Source organism: Panthera onca, chromosome D4 (genome assembly GCF_046562875.1).
Source record: "Panthera onca isolate mPanOnc1 chromosome D4, mPanOnc1 haplotype 2, whole genome shotgun sequence".
Lineage (NCBI taxonomy): Eukaryota > Metazoa > Chordata > Mammalia > Carnivora > Felidae > Panthera > Panthera onca.
The window spans coordinates 5,429,226-5,444,155 of record NC_138351.1 but is presented as its reverse complement, the minus strand read 5'-3'; the positions used below and the strand labels follow the sequence as shown (position 1 = coordinate 5,444,155).

Here is a 14,930-nt window from a genome sequence, read left to right as displayed (position 1 = left end):
AGGTTATGCCGCGATTGATGAAAATACTGCGATCAGAGGCCCGAAGGAACCTGACGCTGTATTTCCCCGGGAGCGGTGGTTCAGTGTTTGCTGATGCATGTCTCTCAGAACATTCTAGAATGTAATCCCCACCAGTGACAGGAACGGACTGTATTCATGAGAGAAAATGGAAGGCTTCCTCGCAGGCAGCCCTTTCTTCCAGCCCTCGCTCAGCTTTGCCGTTTTGTGACCGCTCTCTCCCCTGCAGGCTACTTTCTGAATTTTCTGGAGCCGGTGAACAACATCACCATAGTGCAAGGCCAGACGGCCATCCTGCACTGCAAGGTGGCCGGAAACCCGCCCCCCACCGTGCGGTGGCTGAAGAACGATGCCCCGGTCGTGCAGGAGCCGAGGCGCGTCATCATCCGCAAGACGGAGTACGGTTCTCGGCTTCGCATCCAAGATCTGGACACGACAGACACGGGCTACTACCAGTGCGTGGCCACCAACGGGGTGAAGACCATTACCGCCACCGGCGTCCTGTTCGTGCGGCTCGGTGAGTCGGGGCGGCCCAGGCGTGTGGTTATCAGCCAGCGGCGCTTGCAGCCACGGAGCAGGAGATTGCTTTGCAGCCTGAAACCGAACACGCACGAGCCAGCAGAGAGGAAATCCATAAACCCATTCCCCCGGGGCCTTCCCCATTGTGCACGAGGTCCCGGCTTAACCTGTTAGCCATTTACTAGTCGTAAAGGAAAACAGACACAGATGGAGTGGTCTGTAAACCTGGAGTGCAGAAAATAACCCCAGACACAAAGGTGAGCTTCGAGGCGTAGGGGGAAGGCCGTGCGCCGGGTGGGGGAGGCCGGCCTCGCGCACCGAGATGGGGACACGGACACCCGCAGAAGCCCGGGCCCAGCTGAGAGGCAGAAGCCAGAGCGGAGCGCATTGATGGTTCCACACACTTGTGCCCGTCCGAGGTGGGGGGGGGGGGGGAATCACACGACCGGAGGGGACGCTTCCTCTCTCATTCCAGTCGTGAGATGGTCCCCACAGTGCCCCAGCCCTGTCACACAGGCTCCAGACCATCTGGGCCCCTGTTAGTAACCAGATCTTGTGAGTCAAGGTTGGATGAGCTGAGAGAGAGAGAGAGAGAGAGAGGGAAGACAGCAAAAACCCCAAAAATCCCTCTAGACGTTTCTGCACACACAGAGAGCGTCTCTTCCATATTTTGTGGTTTTTCATCGTCCCTGCCGTATAATCTTGGGCAGCAGCAAAGCCTGGGGCCCGAGGACGGCTCACCACAAATGAGTGCATTGGGCTGTGGCTGCCTTTACTAAGTTGGCTGGTTTGGAAAAAAGTTTTATTCCAAATTATAAAGCATTAATAGCCTATCTTTTTTTTTTTTTTTTTTGCCTTTTTAGGTCCAACACACAGCCCAAATCATAACTTTCAGTAAGTATCTGTTTTCCTCGAACCATTTTCTCATTCCCTGAGGGCTTCCGTTATGTAAGAATCCGGGTTTTTCAATCCAGCAAGCACACGTCTTTGCCGAATTTGCTGGACGCTGGCTGGACTTCACACAGGGATGGCGACGTCCTGGCCTCGGGCCGGAACCCTTCTGTTTTCCGCGGCCCAGGGTGAGGGAGGAATGTCTCAGAGCAACGGTTGCTCGTTCCTTTCCGTGACCGTGACCCTACAAGGCTGGAGGGCGTGTGTGGGAGTACAGGCCAGGTTGCTGGGGCCACCCAGGACCCGGGCGTCCCGAGCACATTGGGAAACGGGGAGGCCGTTCCCACGGAAATCCCAGCACCGCCCCCAACCGCGTCACCTGCTGTGGCGTTCGATGCGTGTGGCCATCGTCCGGGGCACGGCTGTGAGTCTTTGGAGAAGATGTCTGCGATTTCAAAGTGATTTCAAAAATATTGAAATTATTTTTTTATACTTGTAAACTTTATATAAACATTCTATAACGCAAACAGACACTATCGGGAAATAAGATACAAAATATAATTTATATGTAATCATAATGTAATTCTTAAACATGTAAATATCAACCATAGTCGCATTTTATATAAAAATTTCAGCAATATTTTTGTATTTATTTTTTTCTCATTTTTAATTAAGGATCCATTTGAATTAAGGATGCATTTAATGAAGGATCAACCATTCAGGCCATTCTGGTCCAGTGAAAGTTTCCCCGGCCCACCCCCAGCTCGGCCCCCAGGATCATCTCTCCCACTGGGTGGGTGCCAGATAAGGCCTCTCCGAGCATTTAGCACACGCGTGTATCTGGAGAGTGGCTTCCTCTGGCTGCTGTGCACTTTTTTACCTAAAGGATATCACGTTGGACATGTTTGATGCCCAGGACGTCAGTATATTTTAAACTTCCCGGGTTGTCCTTCTCGCTCTCTCTGTCCCGGGAGAAGCGTGTGATATTCCCCCAGTGATGAGAATTTCCCTTGACCCACATCCACCGCGGCCTCCCTGTGTGTGTCCCGAGGCTGGCTGGTGTTTCTCTGGGGGACATTCTGAAGCGTAGACACGCAGGGGCCCAGGATCACCTTTGATCGGTGATCTTGCCGAGTAGGTGTGCGCGGGTTCCTTCCCTGCCACGAAGGGAGGACCCGTTTCTCCCTAACTTCCAAGGTGATTCCCATAAATCTCCTCGTTGTTGCTACTCTGAAGGAGGAAGACTGGTATCGACCACTTTATTTTCCCTGTCACCAGTGAGGTTTGCTCGCTGTTTCTGGACACTCATGTTTCCACTCTGTCACCTGTCTCCTTGTCTTTGGCCACTGCCCTCACATTGTTCCTTCGTGATTTTTAGTTGATCACATAGAAATTAACATTTTTCTGTCACTTATCAGTAGTCACCAGTAATTTTAAGGTGTTTGTATCAGGTCTTAAAGAACACCCCAATTTCCTTGAAGAATTCCCATGGTGTTTTTGATTGGAATTACAATGAACTGTAGGATAAAGTTGGTGGAAATTAACATCTAAATTGAATTGTTGTGTCAAGGACCATTTTCTTCATGCTTTGAGACGCTCTTTTCTTCCCTGACGTTTTATTAGGAAAAATTTCAAGCCTATGGAAAAGCAGAAAGGATCTGACGATGAACATGGGATCCATATACCCACCAACCAGACCCTGCCGTTTACATACACTTCACTGTGCTAACCTTATCACCCGTCTCTCCACCATCAATCCATCTTATTTGTTTAATGTGTTTCATGATCAGTTATAGGTATTTGTGTATCTGTACGTAAATATTGCAGCGGGGAAATCATTGACAAGAGTTCAGTGACGGTGTCCTAGTCTTGTTTCTTCTTGTGGAGTTAAAACTTACGGGGCGCCTGGGTGGCTCAGTCGGTTAAGCGTCCGACGTCAGCCCTCGGTTTGTGAGTTCGAGCCCCGTGTCAGGCTCTGTGCTGACGGCTCAGAACCTGGAGCCTGCTTCAGATTCTGTGTCTCCCCTCTCTCTCTCTCTCTGACCCTTCTCCACTCACACTCTGTCTCTGTCTGTCTCTCTCTTGAGAATAAATAGACATTAAAAAAAAAAAAAACTTACATACAATGAAACACGCAGATCTTAAGTATCCCATTAATAAGGTCCAGCGAATGCCAAAAAATCTCTGCGGTGCAAACCCCATGTCCAGGCACAGAACATTCCTATCACTCTAGAAAGTTCCATCATGCAGCTTCTTAGGCAACTCACTTCCTCCTCGGGCAACCACTGTTCTGTTTTGTTTTGTTTTGTTTTGTTCTTTTTTCTACCATGGACTTGTTTTATGCGTTCTGGAGCTTCATAGAAATGAAATCCTACAGCACATAGCCACTTAAGGCTGGCTTCTTTCACTTAGCATAACGTTTTTGAGATTTATTTGTGCTGTGCCTGTATCGATAGACCACTGCTTTTTTTTTTTTTTTTGCTGAAGAATGTTCCACAGTATAACCATACTGGTTGGTTTACCCACTCTTCTGTTGATGGATGCCTACGTAGTTTGCATCTTTTGACTATTTGGAGAAAGGTCCTAAGGATAGTCTCATCCACGTTTTGGTGGACATACATTTTAATTTGTGTTAGGTGAATACCTGGGAGGAGTGTGGCTCACAGGGTATTTGTGTGCTGAGTTTTGTAAGAAATACCAGACTTCTCCTTACAAGAAGAGAAAGACGCATCAGAACTCTCTCTCTCTGCCGTGTGAGGACACAACGACAAGGCGGCCATCTGCAAGCCAGGGGCTGAAGAGGCCAGCACTTTGATACTGAACTTGTCAGCCTCCGGAACTATGAGAAGTCAGGTTACCCCATCTGGGCCATTTGTCACAGCAGCCTAAGCTGACACATACATCCGCCTTACTCCCGGACCGTGTCTTTTCGATCTCCTGGCCATTGTCTTTTTATTCTTCCATCCGGATTTTTGTCAGTTTGTGTTTTATGAGAGTTGCATAGAAATCCAGTTTTTGCTGTTACTTTTTCAGACACAGAGGTGACTGTGTAGTTTCTCTCCTTTGAACATACTATGTTGCATAGTAGAACTCCTTGAGTTGGGGAGCTTTACAGTTCTAGCCTGAAATCCCTCAGTCGGGGGGAGTTATTCTTTCAGGAGACTGCTGAATTGATCTGCTGCGTTGTGGTGGCAGATGACCTTCTGTAATCGGGCACCTGGTGGTCGGGGGTACCCACGCTTGACCATGATCACGGGTCTCTAGACTAACCTCCGCCTCCTTGTGGCATCTCTGGAAGTTAACCAAAACTAAGACAGAAAGAGGGGGAAATCAGTGGGCTTAAGCCAGATGTGTCCACACGTTCTCCATTTTCGTCCCTGGAGTGTCACCCACTCTTCCCACCTGTGACTCCTCTCTTGGGCCATTTCCCAAGGCTCTTTCCTTGTTGGACAAGCGGGGTGCTGGGGCCTTCAAGTGGGGAGCTGAGCAGTGAGTAATAGCGGAGCTTTGGCCGATCCCCGAGTGCCGCGGGTCAGCGTTGGGACGTGCTGCTGTCCGGAAACACGAGCAGGGACGGCCGCAGTGACTCCCATCCAAGGTCACGCCCCCAGCTGCTGCCCGCATGCACCCACACGCCCAGACTCTGGAGGTTCGCCGGACAGCGGTTCATGTGTGTCGGGGGAGGTAGAGGGATTTACTACCGTTAAAACATTGCTCTTCCTTTCATCTTTTTGGAGGGAGGGTGTGGAGGGTGTGTATATGGGGAACAAAGCCTTTCAGAACAGGCTGTTAGCCCACAGACGCAGGTTCAAAGACAGGGTTATTATAGCTTACTCAGGTAGCAGCCTGGGGAACGTGAGGGGATTAATGCAACACTTGCGTGTCTCACGTTTCATATGTGGGTTTCATTTTTATCTGCTCTCTTAAATAAAAGTGGCTCGTGTTCATGACTACAGACCCATACGCACACCACGGGGTAGCCCGGTGGCATGGCCGCACGGTGGCGGGGTGGCCCCCGAAACCTGCACGTGAGAGCTTCCGTGTTTCCTGCGTTGCTGTCCCGGGCCGAGTTCGTGGGCCACAAAGTGTGTGCACGCGTAATGGGCTTCAACAAACACTGCTTAATGGAAGATGTGTTGTTGTTCTGGACAAATACAATTTACGTTCGTTATTGGCCCCTGGGAAACCGTCTTCCTTGGGGCTGCGTCCTGAGCCCCTTTATTTTCTTACTTCGCAAACTGCAGGTGACCCTGAGGCTTCGGCTACTCACCACCCAAATGCTCGTGGCCCTGGAATTCCCACTTCCAGGCCCCCAACCTCAGCCATGGGCATCTCCAGGCGGGTGACTCAGAGGCACCCCACGGTTGGCGTGTCTAAACAGAACTCGGCTGTCTGCTCCCTCCAACTGCTTCCACTGGTATTTTTAGGGAACTGTCATAACCGAGTTCAAACTTTATCCTAATTACGGGAAAATAGCACTATGAAAAAAACACAAAACCTGAGACTGCCAAGCCAGTGATTAAAAATGACTTCAGGAGAAACCAAGCTGCCTTAACCGTCGGTAAGTAAACTAGCTCAGGCAGAAGGCTGACGCAGAGCATTTGATGTTAAAGCCATTAAACCACCGACCTAATCAAACTGAGTTGTTGGGAGGAGAGAAGCCAGCCTGATTTGTTTTTTTTTTTTTTTTTCCTCCGTGACTTCTCATTAACGATAGGTTCCATTTCTTGGAAAACGTAACTCCTGGAATCCCACAGCGCGGAACTTGAATAAAAGATAGAAAGGTAGTTCATTTTAAGAGTGTACGATGTGGGTAACGAGTGACTGAAGAGATCATCGTGGGTAAAGTAGTTAGAGAACGCGCACACTCTCCTTCATTCAGACCACGCAGGCGACACAGACGAAGACGTTTGCGCTTTAGCGGCAACGAGAGTATTAGCGCTGGACGTGTAGTAACACATTTAATGCTCCCACTTAGTCTTTTGTTTTCACTTAAGCCCATGCATTAGCTGGTATGCCCTATGATGCGTGGATGAATGCTTTTTACACACCGACCTCCAAAGTCATCCAAGGAAATACCAACCTTCCAAGGTTTGCCCGGGAGGGGCCGGCCCCGTGAACACAGTAGAGGAGAATTACACTTACTTCTCGGTAAACCGGTAACGCCGGAGCCGCCGTCTCTCCGCCTCTGGGCGCCGCGTGTGATCCTGGCCTTAGAGAGGGCCACGGCAGAAGTGAGTATTTCTAAGAGGTGCTGCAGACTTGAGTTTGTATGACATGAATTTGGGTGTCGGGCGTGTTCGTTTGGATCATGTGGACGCTTTTGCCACATCTAATACGACGTCAGTATAATTGGAGGCTAGGAGCATTTCGTCTTGGATTCAGAAATATAAAACACAGTGTTTCATTTTTAAGGAAATCGTTCATTCTTTTAACAGATTTATATTGAGGGCCTAGGATGTGCCAGGCCTTACTCAAGGTGTTGGGGATACGACAACGAAGGAAACAGACAAACGCTAAAAATTCCTGCCATGGGGTGCTTACATCCTCTGGGGAGACCCTTGGGTCTGGCTTCTTTCATGGAATGTAATATCCGAATGATTGTTCCTGTGGTTTATTCCTGTTTATTGGTGATAACTATTCTGTTTTATGAAGATACTACAATACGTTTATTCACCTGTTGATGGAAGTTTGGGTTCCACTTCGGGGCAGTTACAGTTAAGGCTGCTATGAACGTTCGTGTTCGAGTATTTTTGTGAGCATGTTTTCATCTCCCTAGAATGCATCCTGGCCGTGCGATTACTGGGTCAGATGATAATGTGTACCTAAGGCATAAGGAATCGCCAGACTCTTCCCCAGAGTGGTCTTTCCATTTTCACACTGCCACCAGCAGTGTGTGAACGTTCCAATTATTCCACGTCCACGCCAACGTGTGGCCTCGTACGATTTTAGCCATTCATCATCTTGTGTTGTGATGATTCACGATGGTTTAACTTACATTTTCCCATCACCAAAAGCGGGCCGTCTTTTCAGGCCACACTTTTGTGAAGTGTCTGTTAGGCTTTTGTCCAGTTTTACTGTGGTATCTTCCTATTTAGGTATGGGAGTTCTTTATATATTCTGTATATGATTCCTTTGTCAAATATGTAAAATGTCTTCTCCCAGTCTGTGGTTTGCTTTTTTATTTTTGTAGTGCTGTCTTTTGATGAGCAGGAAGATTTAATTCTGGTAAGTCTGTCATTTTTTTTTTCTTTTATGCGTCGTGTCTGAGAAATCTTTGCCTTTCCTTGTCTCAATACTATAAAGACATTCTCCTGTGTTTTCTTCTATAAATGCTATGGTTTTAGCTTTTATGGTTAGGTCTGTGATCTATCTCAAAAGCAATTTTTGTGTACAGTAAGAGTTATGGGTTCAGGTTTATTTTTTCCGTACAAATATCCAGTTCTTCCAGTATTGTTTTTGAAACGATTGTATGGTCCTCCTCAAATGCCTTAGTGCCTTTATTGAAAATCAGTTGACCACAGGTGAGCATCTATTTTGAGATTCTGTATCGCGTCCTGTTGCCCTGTCCTTATATCCCAACGTGACATTGTCTCGACAGTTGCAACGCGGTAAATCGTACAATCAGATGGTGTAAATGCACCCTCATTCTTCCTCTCTTTCGTGATTGTTGTGGCCATTCTAGTACCTTTGCATTTGCAAGTAAATTCTAGAACCAGTTTGTCAATTTCTACAAAAGCATGTGCTGGGATTTTTTTTTTTTTTAACTTTTCATTTTGAAATAACTTCAAATGAACAGAAAAGTTCCACGAAGAGTAATACGTAGTCCCAGATCTCTTTCCCCAGGCTTATCCCTTCTCATTTGATTTATCACTTGCCCGTGCATGTTTGTAAGTGTTACTTTTCCTGGGCCAGTTGAGAAGCGGTTGCATTCATCACACCCTTTTCCCCTTAATACTTCTGTGCGTGTTTCCTAAGATCAACCGTATTTCCTTACAGAACAACAGCTTCAAATTCAGAGTGTATGTCAGATTGGCATCACTCTCCAGTTGCCTTCATGGCCTCAGTGATTCTGTGGAGACCCCCTCCCTGGGACAGAATGCCCCCCATATTGCTTTAGTGAGGAACAGTTCCTCAGCCTTTCACGACATCGAAATGTTTGACACGTGCAAGGCAGTTATTGTACAGAACGTCCCTGGATTGGGATTTGGCTGATGTTTATGATGTGATGACTATGATGTTAGTTTCTGGCCATGCATTTTTTACTTAAAAGCGGATCGAGTGATGTTTCCTTTTCAGGGTCTTGTATCTGGAGGTACATGATGTCAGTCTGCCCCTTACTGGTGCTGTAATTGTGCCCACTCGGTTCTTTTCTTTTTTTAAAAAAATTTCTCATGATAGAGTTATTTTTCACTGCATAAGTGAAACTAATTTGTAAGAAAATCCTGCTAGGATTTCGATGGGTGGGATGGCACGTTGGGAGAATTGACTCCTTAAAGCCATTGAATGGTCCACCCTGTGGATATGGTAGATATTTCTATTTCTGTCCCTTTTCTTTCTCTCTACAGTGTTTTGAAGTTTTAAGTGTGGAGGTCTTCTATGTATTTTATTAGGTTTTACTCCTAAATATCTCACCATTTTGAAGCGTATAATCCAATGGAGCTAAGTACATTCACACTCTTATGTGGCTGTCTGTCCTCACCATCCATTTTCAGAACTTTTTCATCTTTCCAAACTGAAACTCTGTATCCATTAAACAATGGCACCCAATTTTCCCTTCCCCCTAATTCTTAGCAACCACAATTCTACTTCCTGTCTCTATGAATCTGACTACTCTCTTGTGTGCTTTTAACACGATTGTAAATGACATTTTAAAAAACTTTCATTTGCTAATTGTTAAGTATAGGAAAACGATTGTATTGACTTAGTCCTACGGTTTTACTAAATCTGTACTAGTTTTAGTAGTTTAAATTTTTTTTTAATGTTTACTTTTCTTTGAGAGATAGAGAGAGTACAGGTGGGGGAGAGGTAGAGGGAGAGAGGGAGACACAGAATCCGAAGCAGGCTCCAGGCTCTGAGCTGTCAGCACAGAGCCCGATGCGGGGCTCAAACCCACAAACTGCGAGATCATGACCTGAGCCAAAGTCGGGTGCTTAACGCACTGAGCCACCCAGGCGCCCCTGTTTTTAGTAGTTTAAAAATATATTCCTCACAGGGGCACCTGGGTGGCTCAGTCGGTTGGGCATCTCACTTCGGCTGAGGTCATGATCTCGCAATTCATGGGTTCGAGCCCCGCATCGGGCTCTGTGCTGACAGCTCAGAGTCTGGAGCCTGCTTCGGATTCTGTGTCTCCCTCTCTCTCTCTGCCCCTTCCCCGCTTGTGCGCTCTCTCTCTATCTCTCTCTCTCTCTAAAAAAATGAATAAACGTTATAAAAATTTAAAAAATATATATATGTATACATATTACTTAGCATCTCCTATGTAAATTATGATATCAGCTGAGAGTGAAAGCAGTTTTATTTCTTTCTAGTCTGTAAGTCATTTATCCAAATACCATTTACGTGTCTATTTATCAGTGGATGGATGATTGATTATCTCCTGATCATAATGGTTAAGATTTCCACAGCAATTCGGATAAAATTGGTAAGAACAGACAGGTTTGTCTTTTTTTGATGTCTGTGGGGAAAGTGTTCTGTATTTCCCCATTAAGTAGCATATTCACTGTAGGCTTCCGATAGATGCCCTTTTGATTAGATTAAGAAAGCGACTGTTGAGACTTTGGGTAATGAATGAGGGTTGACTTTTGTCAACTGCCCTTTCCCTATCAACCGAGATTATTCCATGGTTTCCCTCTTTGTCTCTGTGCTTTCGGTGACTGGTTTTTAAATGTTGAAATAACCTTGTATTCTTGGTTAGCGCAGTGCGTTCATTACCCAAGTCTCTGTTATCAAAAAGAGAATAAATAAAATATAAAAAATAAAAAACTTTGCTGGGTCCAATTTGTTTTGGTTTTGTGAAGCATGGTGCCCATTTGGTCAAGGGCATTTTGGTCTATAATGTCCTTGGGCATCCCTGTCAGGCATTAGTATCATTTTACCTTGTAAAGTAAATTAGGAAGTATCTTACTCCTTTATGTTCTGAAAGAGTTTGTGTAAAATTGCTGTTTCTTTCTTAAATGTTTAACAGAAGTCACCAGTTTCTATTGTTTGGGGCTGGGGTTTTAATCGTGGGGAGGTTTTTTAATTATAATTTCAAATTTCCTTAAGACGTTTAGGTCTATTCTGAGCTTTTATTTCCGTTTCCATTAATTTTAGTGTATTGTGTTTTTCAAGGAGTTTGCCATATTTTTCTAAGTTATTGGATCTGTGTTCACATATTTGTTCATAATATTTCTTATTATCTTTTAACATCTTGTAGAGTCTTTAGTGATGCCCCCTTTAGCAATCATGATATCGGTAATGTGTGTTTTTCTCTTTTTCTTGATCAGTTTTTCTAGGTATGAGCAATTCCGTTACTTTGTTTGGAGAACCAACTTTTGGCTTTATTGATTTTTCTATTGTTTCTTTTCTATTTTATTAATTTCTGCTCTCATCGTTAGTATTTTCTAATTACTTCAGGCTTAACTTGGTATTCTTTTTCCAACTTGTTAAGATACAAAAGCTTGTCTACGCATTTAAAGCTATAAATTTCTCTTTAATTACTGTTGTAGCTGCATTTCACAATTTTTAGTAGCCTGTTTTCATTTTTCATATTTTATATTTTCGTATTTCATTTAAAATCCCATTTAATTTTCCTGGGTTCCTGGGTGGCTCAGTCAGTTAAGCATCCCAACTCTTGATGTTGGCTCAGGTCAAGGTTTCGTGAACCATGAGATCGAGCCCAGCATCTGCACAGAGCCTGGATGGGATTCTGTCTCTCTCTCTGCCCCTCCCCCTCTCGTTCTCTCTAAATAAATAAATAAATAAATAAACTTTAAAAAATAAAATAAAATACCATTTAATTTTTCTTGTATTTTATTTTTTGAGCCCAAGGATTATTTAGAAATGGGCTCTTCAATTTTAAAATATTTGCAGAGTTTCTAAATAGGTTCTTGTTACTGATTTCTAATTTAACTCAACGTGATCTGAGATTTGTGGCTCTAGTTCTATTAACTTTATTGTGATTGATTTTACGGCAAGAATATGGTCGGTCTGGGTGAATGTGTCATGCGCACTGAAGCACCCATGCTGTCTCATTGAGTATATTGTTCTCCAGACGTCCATTAGGTCAAGGGGGGTGGCCAGCGTTTCCACTGTTGTTTCTTCACTGATTTTTTTGTCTAGTTTGATTAACTACTGACAGACAGGTGTTAATATTTCAACTATAATTGTGCATTTTTCTGTTTTGTCCTCTAGTCCTGTCACTTCTTGTTTATGTTTTGTTGTGTTGTTTTAGATGTTTATTTTGAGAGCGAGAGCGAGTGGGAGACAGAGAGAGAGAGAAGGAAAAAGCATGATCAGGGGAGGTGCAGAGAGAGAGAGAGAGAGAGAGCGAGAGAGAATCCCCAGCAGGCTCCACAGTGTCAGCAAAGGGCCCCACGCGGGACTCGATCTTATGAACCGTGAGATCATGACCTGAGCCGAAATCAAGAGTCAGACGCTTGAGCGACTGAGCCCCCCAGGCATCCCTTGCTCATATATTTTGAAGCTCTGAAATTAGATGTATTCGTATTTATATCTTTTTGGTTAACAGACCCTTCTGTTTGAAAGATGTTTCTGCTGAGTGTGGAATTGCAGGTTCACGATTTATTTTCTGTGCTGGTGCGTGGAAGCTGTCACCCTGTTTTGTGTTGTTTCCGATGAGGGGCCAGCCATGATTTGTCGTGTTGCTCTGCCTCTATTTATCTGAGGTTTTGCGCAGGTTGACTGTGATGTGAGCAGGTGTGATTTCCTCGGTGTTATCTCACTCGCTCTTCGCTGACATTGCTTAGTCTGTTACTGTTTTTTTAATCAACTCTGGAAAAATGTTGGGGATTATTTTTTCAAACCTTTTTCCTGACCCCTTGCGTCTGTCTTCTCCTGGGGCTTGAAGGCACATCAGTTAGACCCATTGTATTTACCCCCAGCTCACTGAGGCTCTGGTTATTGTTTGTAAATCTTTAGTCTGTCTCTGTTTCAGGTTGGAATTTTTTTTAAGTTTCTTTATTTATTCTGAGAGAAAGAGCGTGGTAAGGGCAGAGAGGGAGGGAGAGAGAGAGACAGAGACAGAGACAGAGACAGAGACAGAATCCCCAAGCAGGCTCTGCACTGTCAGCACTGAGCCCGATATGGGGCTCGAACTCAAGAACCCATGAGATCATGACCTGAGCTGAAATCAGGAGTCAGATGCTTAACTGACTGAGGCCCTTCGGTTTGGAAATTTTCTGTCGACCTTTCAAACTTACCACTTTTTTTTTCTGTTTTATCTAATCTGTTCATACCATCCAGTGAATCGTTTACTGGAGACTATATGTTTCAGTTCTTCCACTTGATTATTTTACAGTGTCTGTGTCTTCTTTCTTTCTTTTTTTTTAAATGTTTGTTTATTTTTGAGAGAGACAGAGACAGAATGTGAGTAGGTTAGGGGCAGAGAGAGAGGGAGACACAGAATCCGAAGCAGGCTCCAGGCTCTGAGCCGTCAGCACAGAGCCCGATGCGGGGCTCGAACTCACGAGCTGTGAGATCATGACCTGAGCCGCAGTCGGGCGCTCAACTGACTGAGCCACCCAGGCGCCCCAAGTGTCCGTGTCTTCTGAAACTACCTGTATTTTCATTACACTTTGTTCCATGCACTGTTTACCGCACTTAGAGCTCCTTAAAGCCCTGGTCTGCCAAGTCTAACATCTGGATCGTCCTTGGGTTTGTTTCTCTTGGCCCTGGGTTATAAGCTTTCCTGTTTCTCCACATGTTTGGTTATTTTTCTTTGTATACCAGACATTGTAGTTTGTACTCTAGATTTTGTTACCTTCCTCCGAAGAGTGTTTTGTTACTGCAGCCTATTAGGTTGCTGTCGGGTCACCTGAAACTTAAGGAGTTTCAGGCTTTGTTAAAGCGATTTATCTCCATTTATTCTTCGTGCTTTTGCTCTTTCCTGCTCTCCCCCCATTCCACTATGCCGGAGAGATAGCCTCCTCTGCTTCACTCCATCAGACAGCCCATTTAATGCAGGCTGACCCTTTCATAATAAGAACAACAATTATGAAAACGGTGTTACCACAATTTTAGCAAAAAACTGTTTGGGGGGGAAGTTACCTTCCTACATAATGTGTAACTACATTGGAATTTTGACACTGATTACCTTTCAATTTCAAGGGAGCCTACTTCCCTTTAAAGGTCATTAATTGGGGGCGCCTGGGTGACTCAATCAGTTAAGCATCCAACTCTTGGTCTCAGTTCAGGTCTTGATTTCAGGGTTGTGAGTTCAAGCCCTGCAGCAGGCTCCACGCTGGGCATGCAGCTTACTGGGGGGGAGGGGGAAGAAAAAGGTCATTCATTTCTTATATCCAGGAATTTTTCCATGTTTTTCTTCAGACTGACTTTTACGTGTGTACCATTGAGGGGAAGGTACCTGCCATCAGCCCATCATCTTCTCTGCCTTTTGCGGAAAACACTTTCTGTCCTTCCTCCGTTTCTTCTCAATCGCCTACTCCTTCCCTTGCTTTTTGTTTTTTTAATCCAATATTGTAGTTGCTCATGTCTCCCTTCCTTGACCATGAATCTGTTGGTGTGTAAGTTTCTTCTTCATCTGTGTCATTAGGCCTTAGATTAGTGCCTGGGACATTAGGAATGTAGGAGATCCCCAAAATTGCATTTCTGTAACATTGAGGTTCTGCGATTTGGTACCCGGGTCTGTTTCAACTTGCGTGGCTTAAAAGATTTTACAGATGACGGCGTCTGTCTCAGTGCTTCTCTTTTGTCTTTGAGGGGCCAGTTGTACACACTTTTCCAGCTCTGTCACTCTTCAGAGGTCCCCAACTCTGCCCCGTAAAGATAAGATAGAACTGTGCTTGAAACTAGAAAGTAATTCCCGCTTGTTTTACCATAATTCAGAAACCCGAAGCATGTCATTTTCCAACCCCTTCTGTCTGTGTTTTCGGACATTCTCTGCAGTTCAGATTAGACGCCCCCTGAGCTGAGTTAGCAGTGGATGGGACACAGTGGCCTCGAGCCCCTTCTCAGCGTTATCTTGCCCCCCCGCTGCTCCTTCCCTCATTCTGGGGACACCTGACAGGGGCCAGGAAGAAGCCCACGGCAGAGGACCACGCTCTCTATGCCTTGACTCTTGAAGCGGAGGAAAGAAAGTGCTCGCTTTGTGGGGTCGCCCCCGGGGACCGGCTGCATCAAGTCTCCTAACCTGGGAGTAGGTGACGGTAAACAGAGCACGCGCCTCTCAGCGATTTTCCCGGCACAGTGTGCGAGCGCCCCGAACCGAGCTGTGGTGACTCGGAGCGCACACCCCGGGGCAGAGTTGACTTGCCCTTCGG

General features: G+C 45.4%; 1 protein-coding gene across 5 annotated transcripts in view; it reads left to right on the top strand.

Moving 5' to 3' along the window:
* Positions 1-14,930, top strand: part of ROR2 (receptor tyrosine kinase like orphan receptor 2) — a 199,582-nt gene that overhangs the window by 169,649 nt on the left and 15,003 nt on the right. For all 5 annotated transcript variants that reach the window (XR_009603225.3, XM_060610222.3, XM_060610220.3 and 2 more), the window contains 2 exons: positions 248-535; positions 1,401-1,431. Coding sequence is in view for 4 of the 5 variants with exons in the window: in XM_060610222.3 (XP_060466205.1) it covers positions 248-535; positions 1,401-1,431 (319 nt within the window). In the remaining variant the exon portion in view is untranslated. The remainder of the gene's footprint in view (positions 1-247; positions 536-1,400; positions 1,432-14,930) is intronic.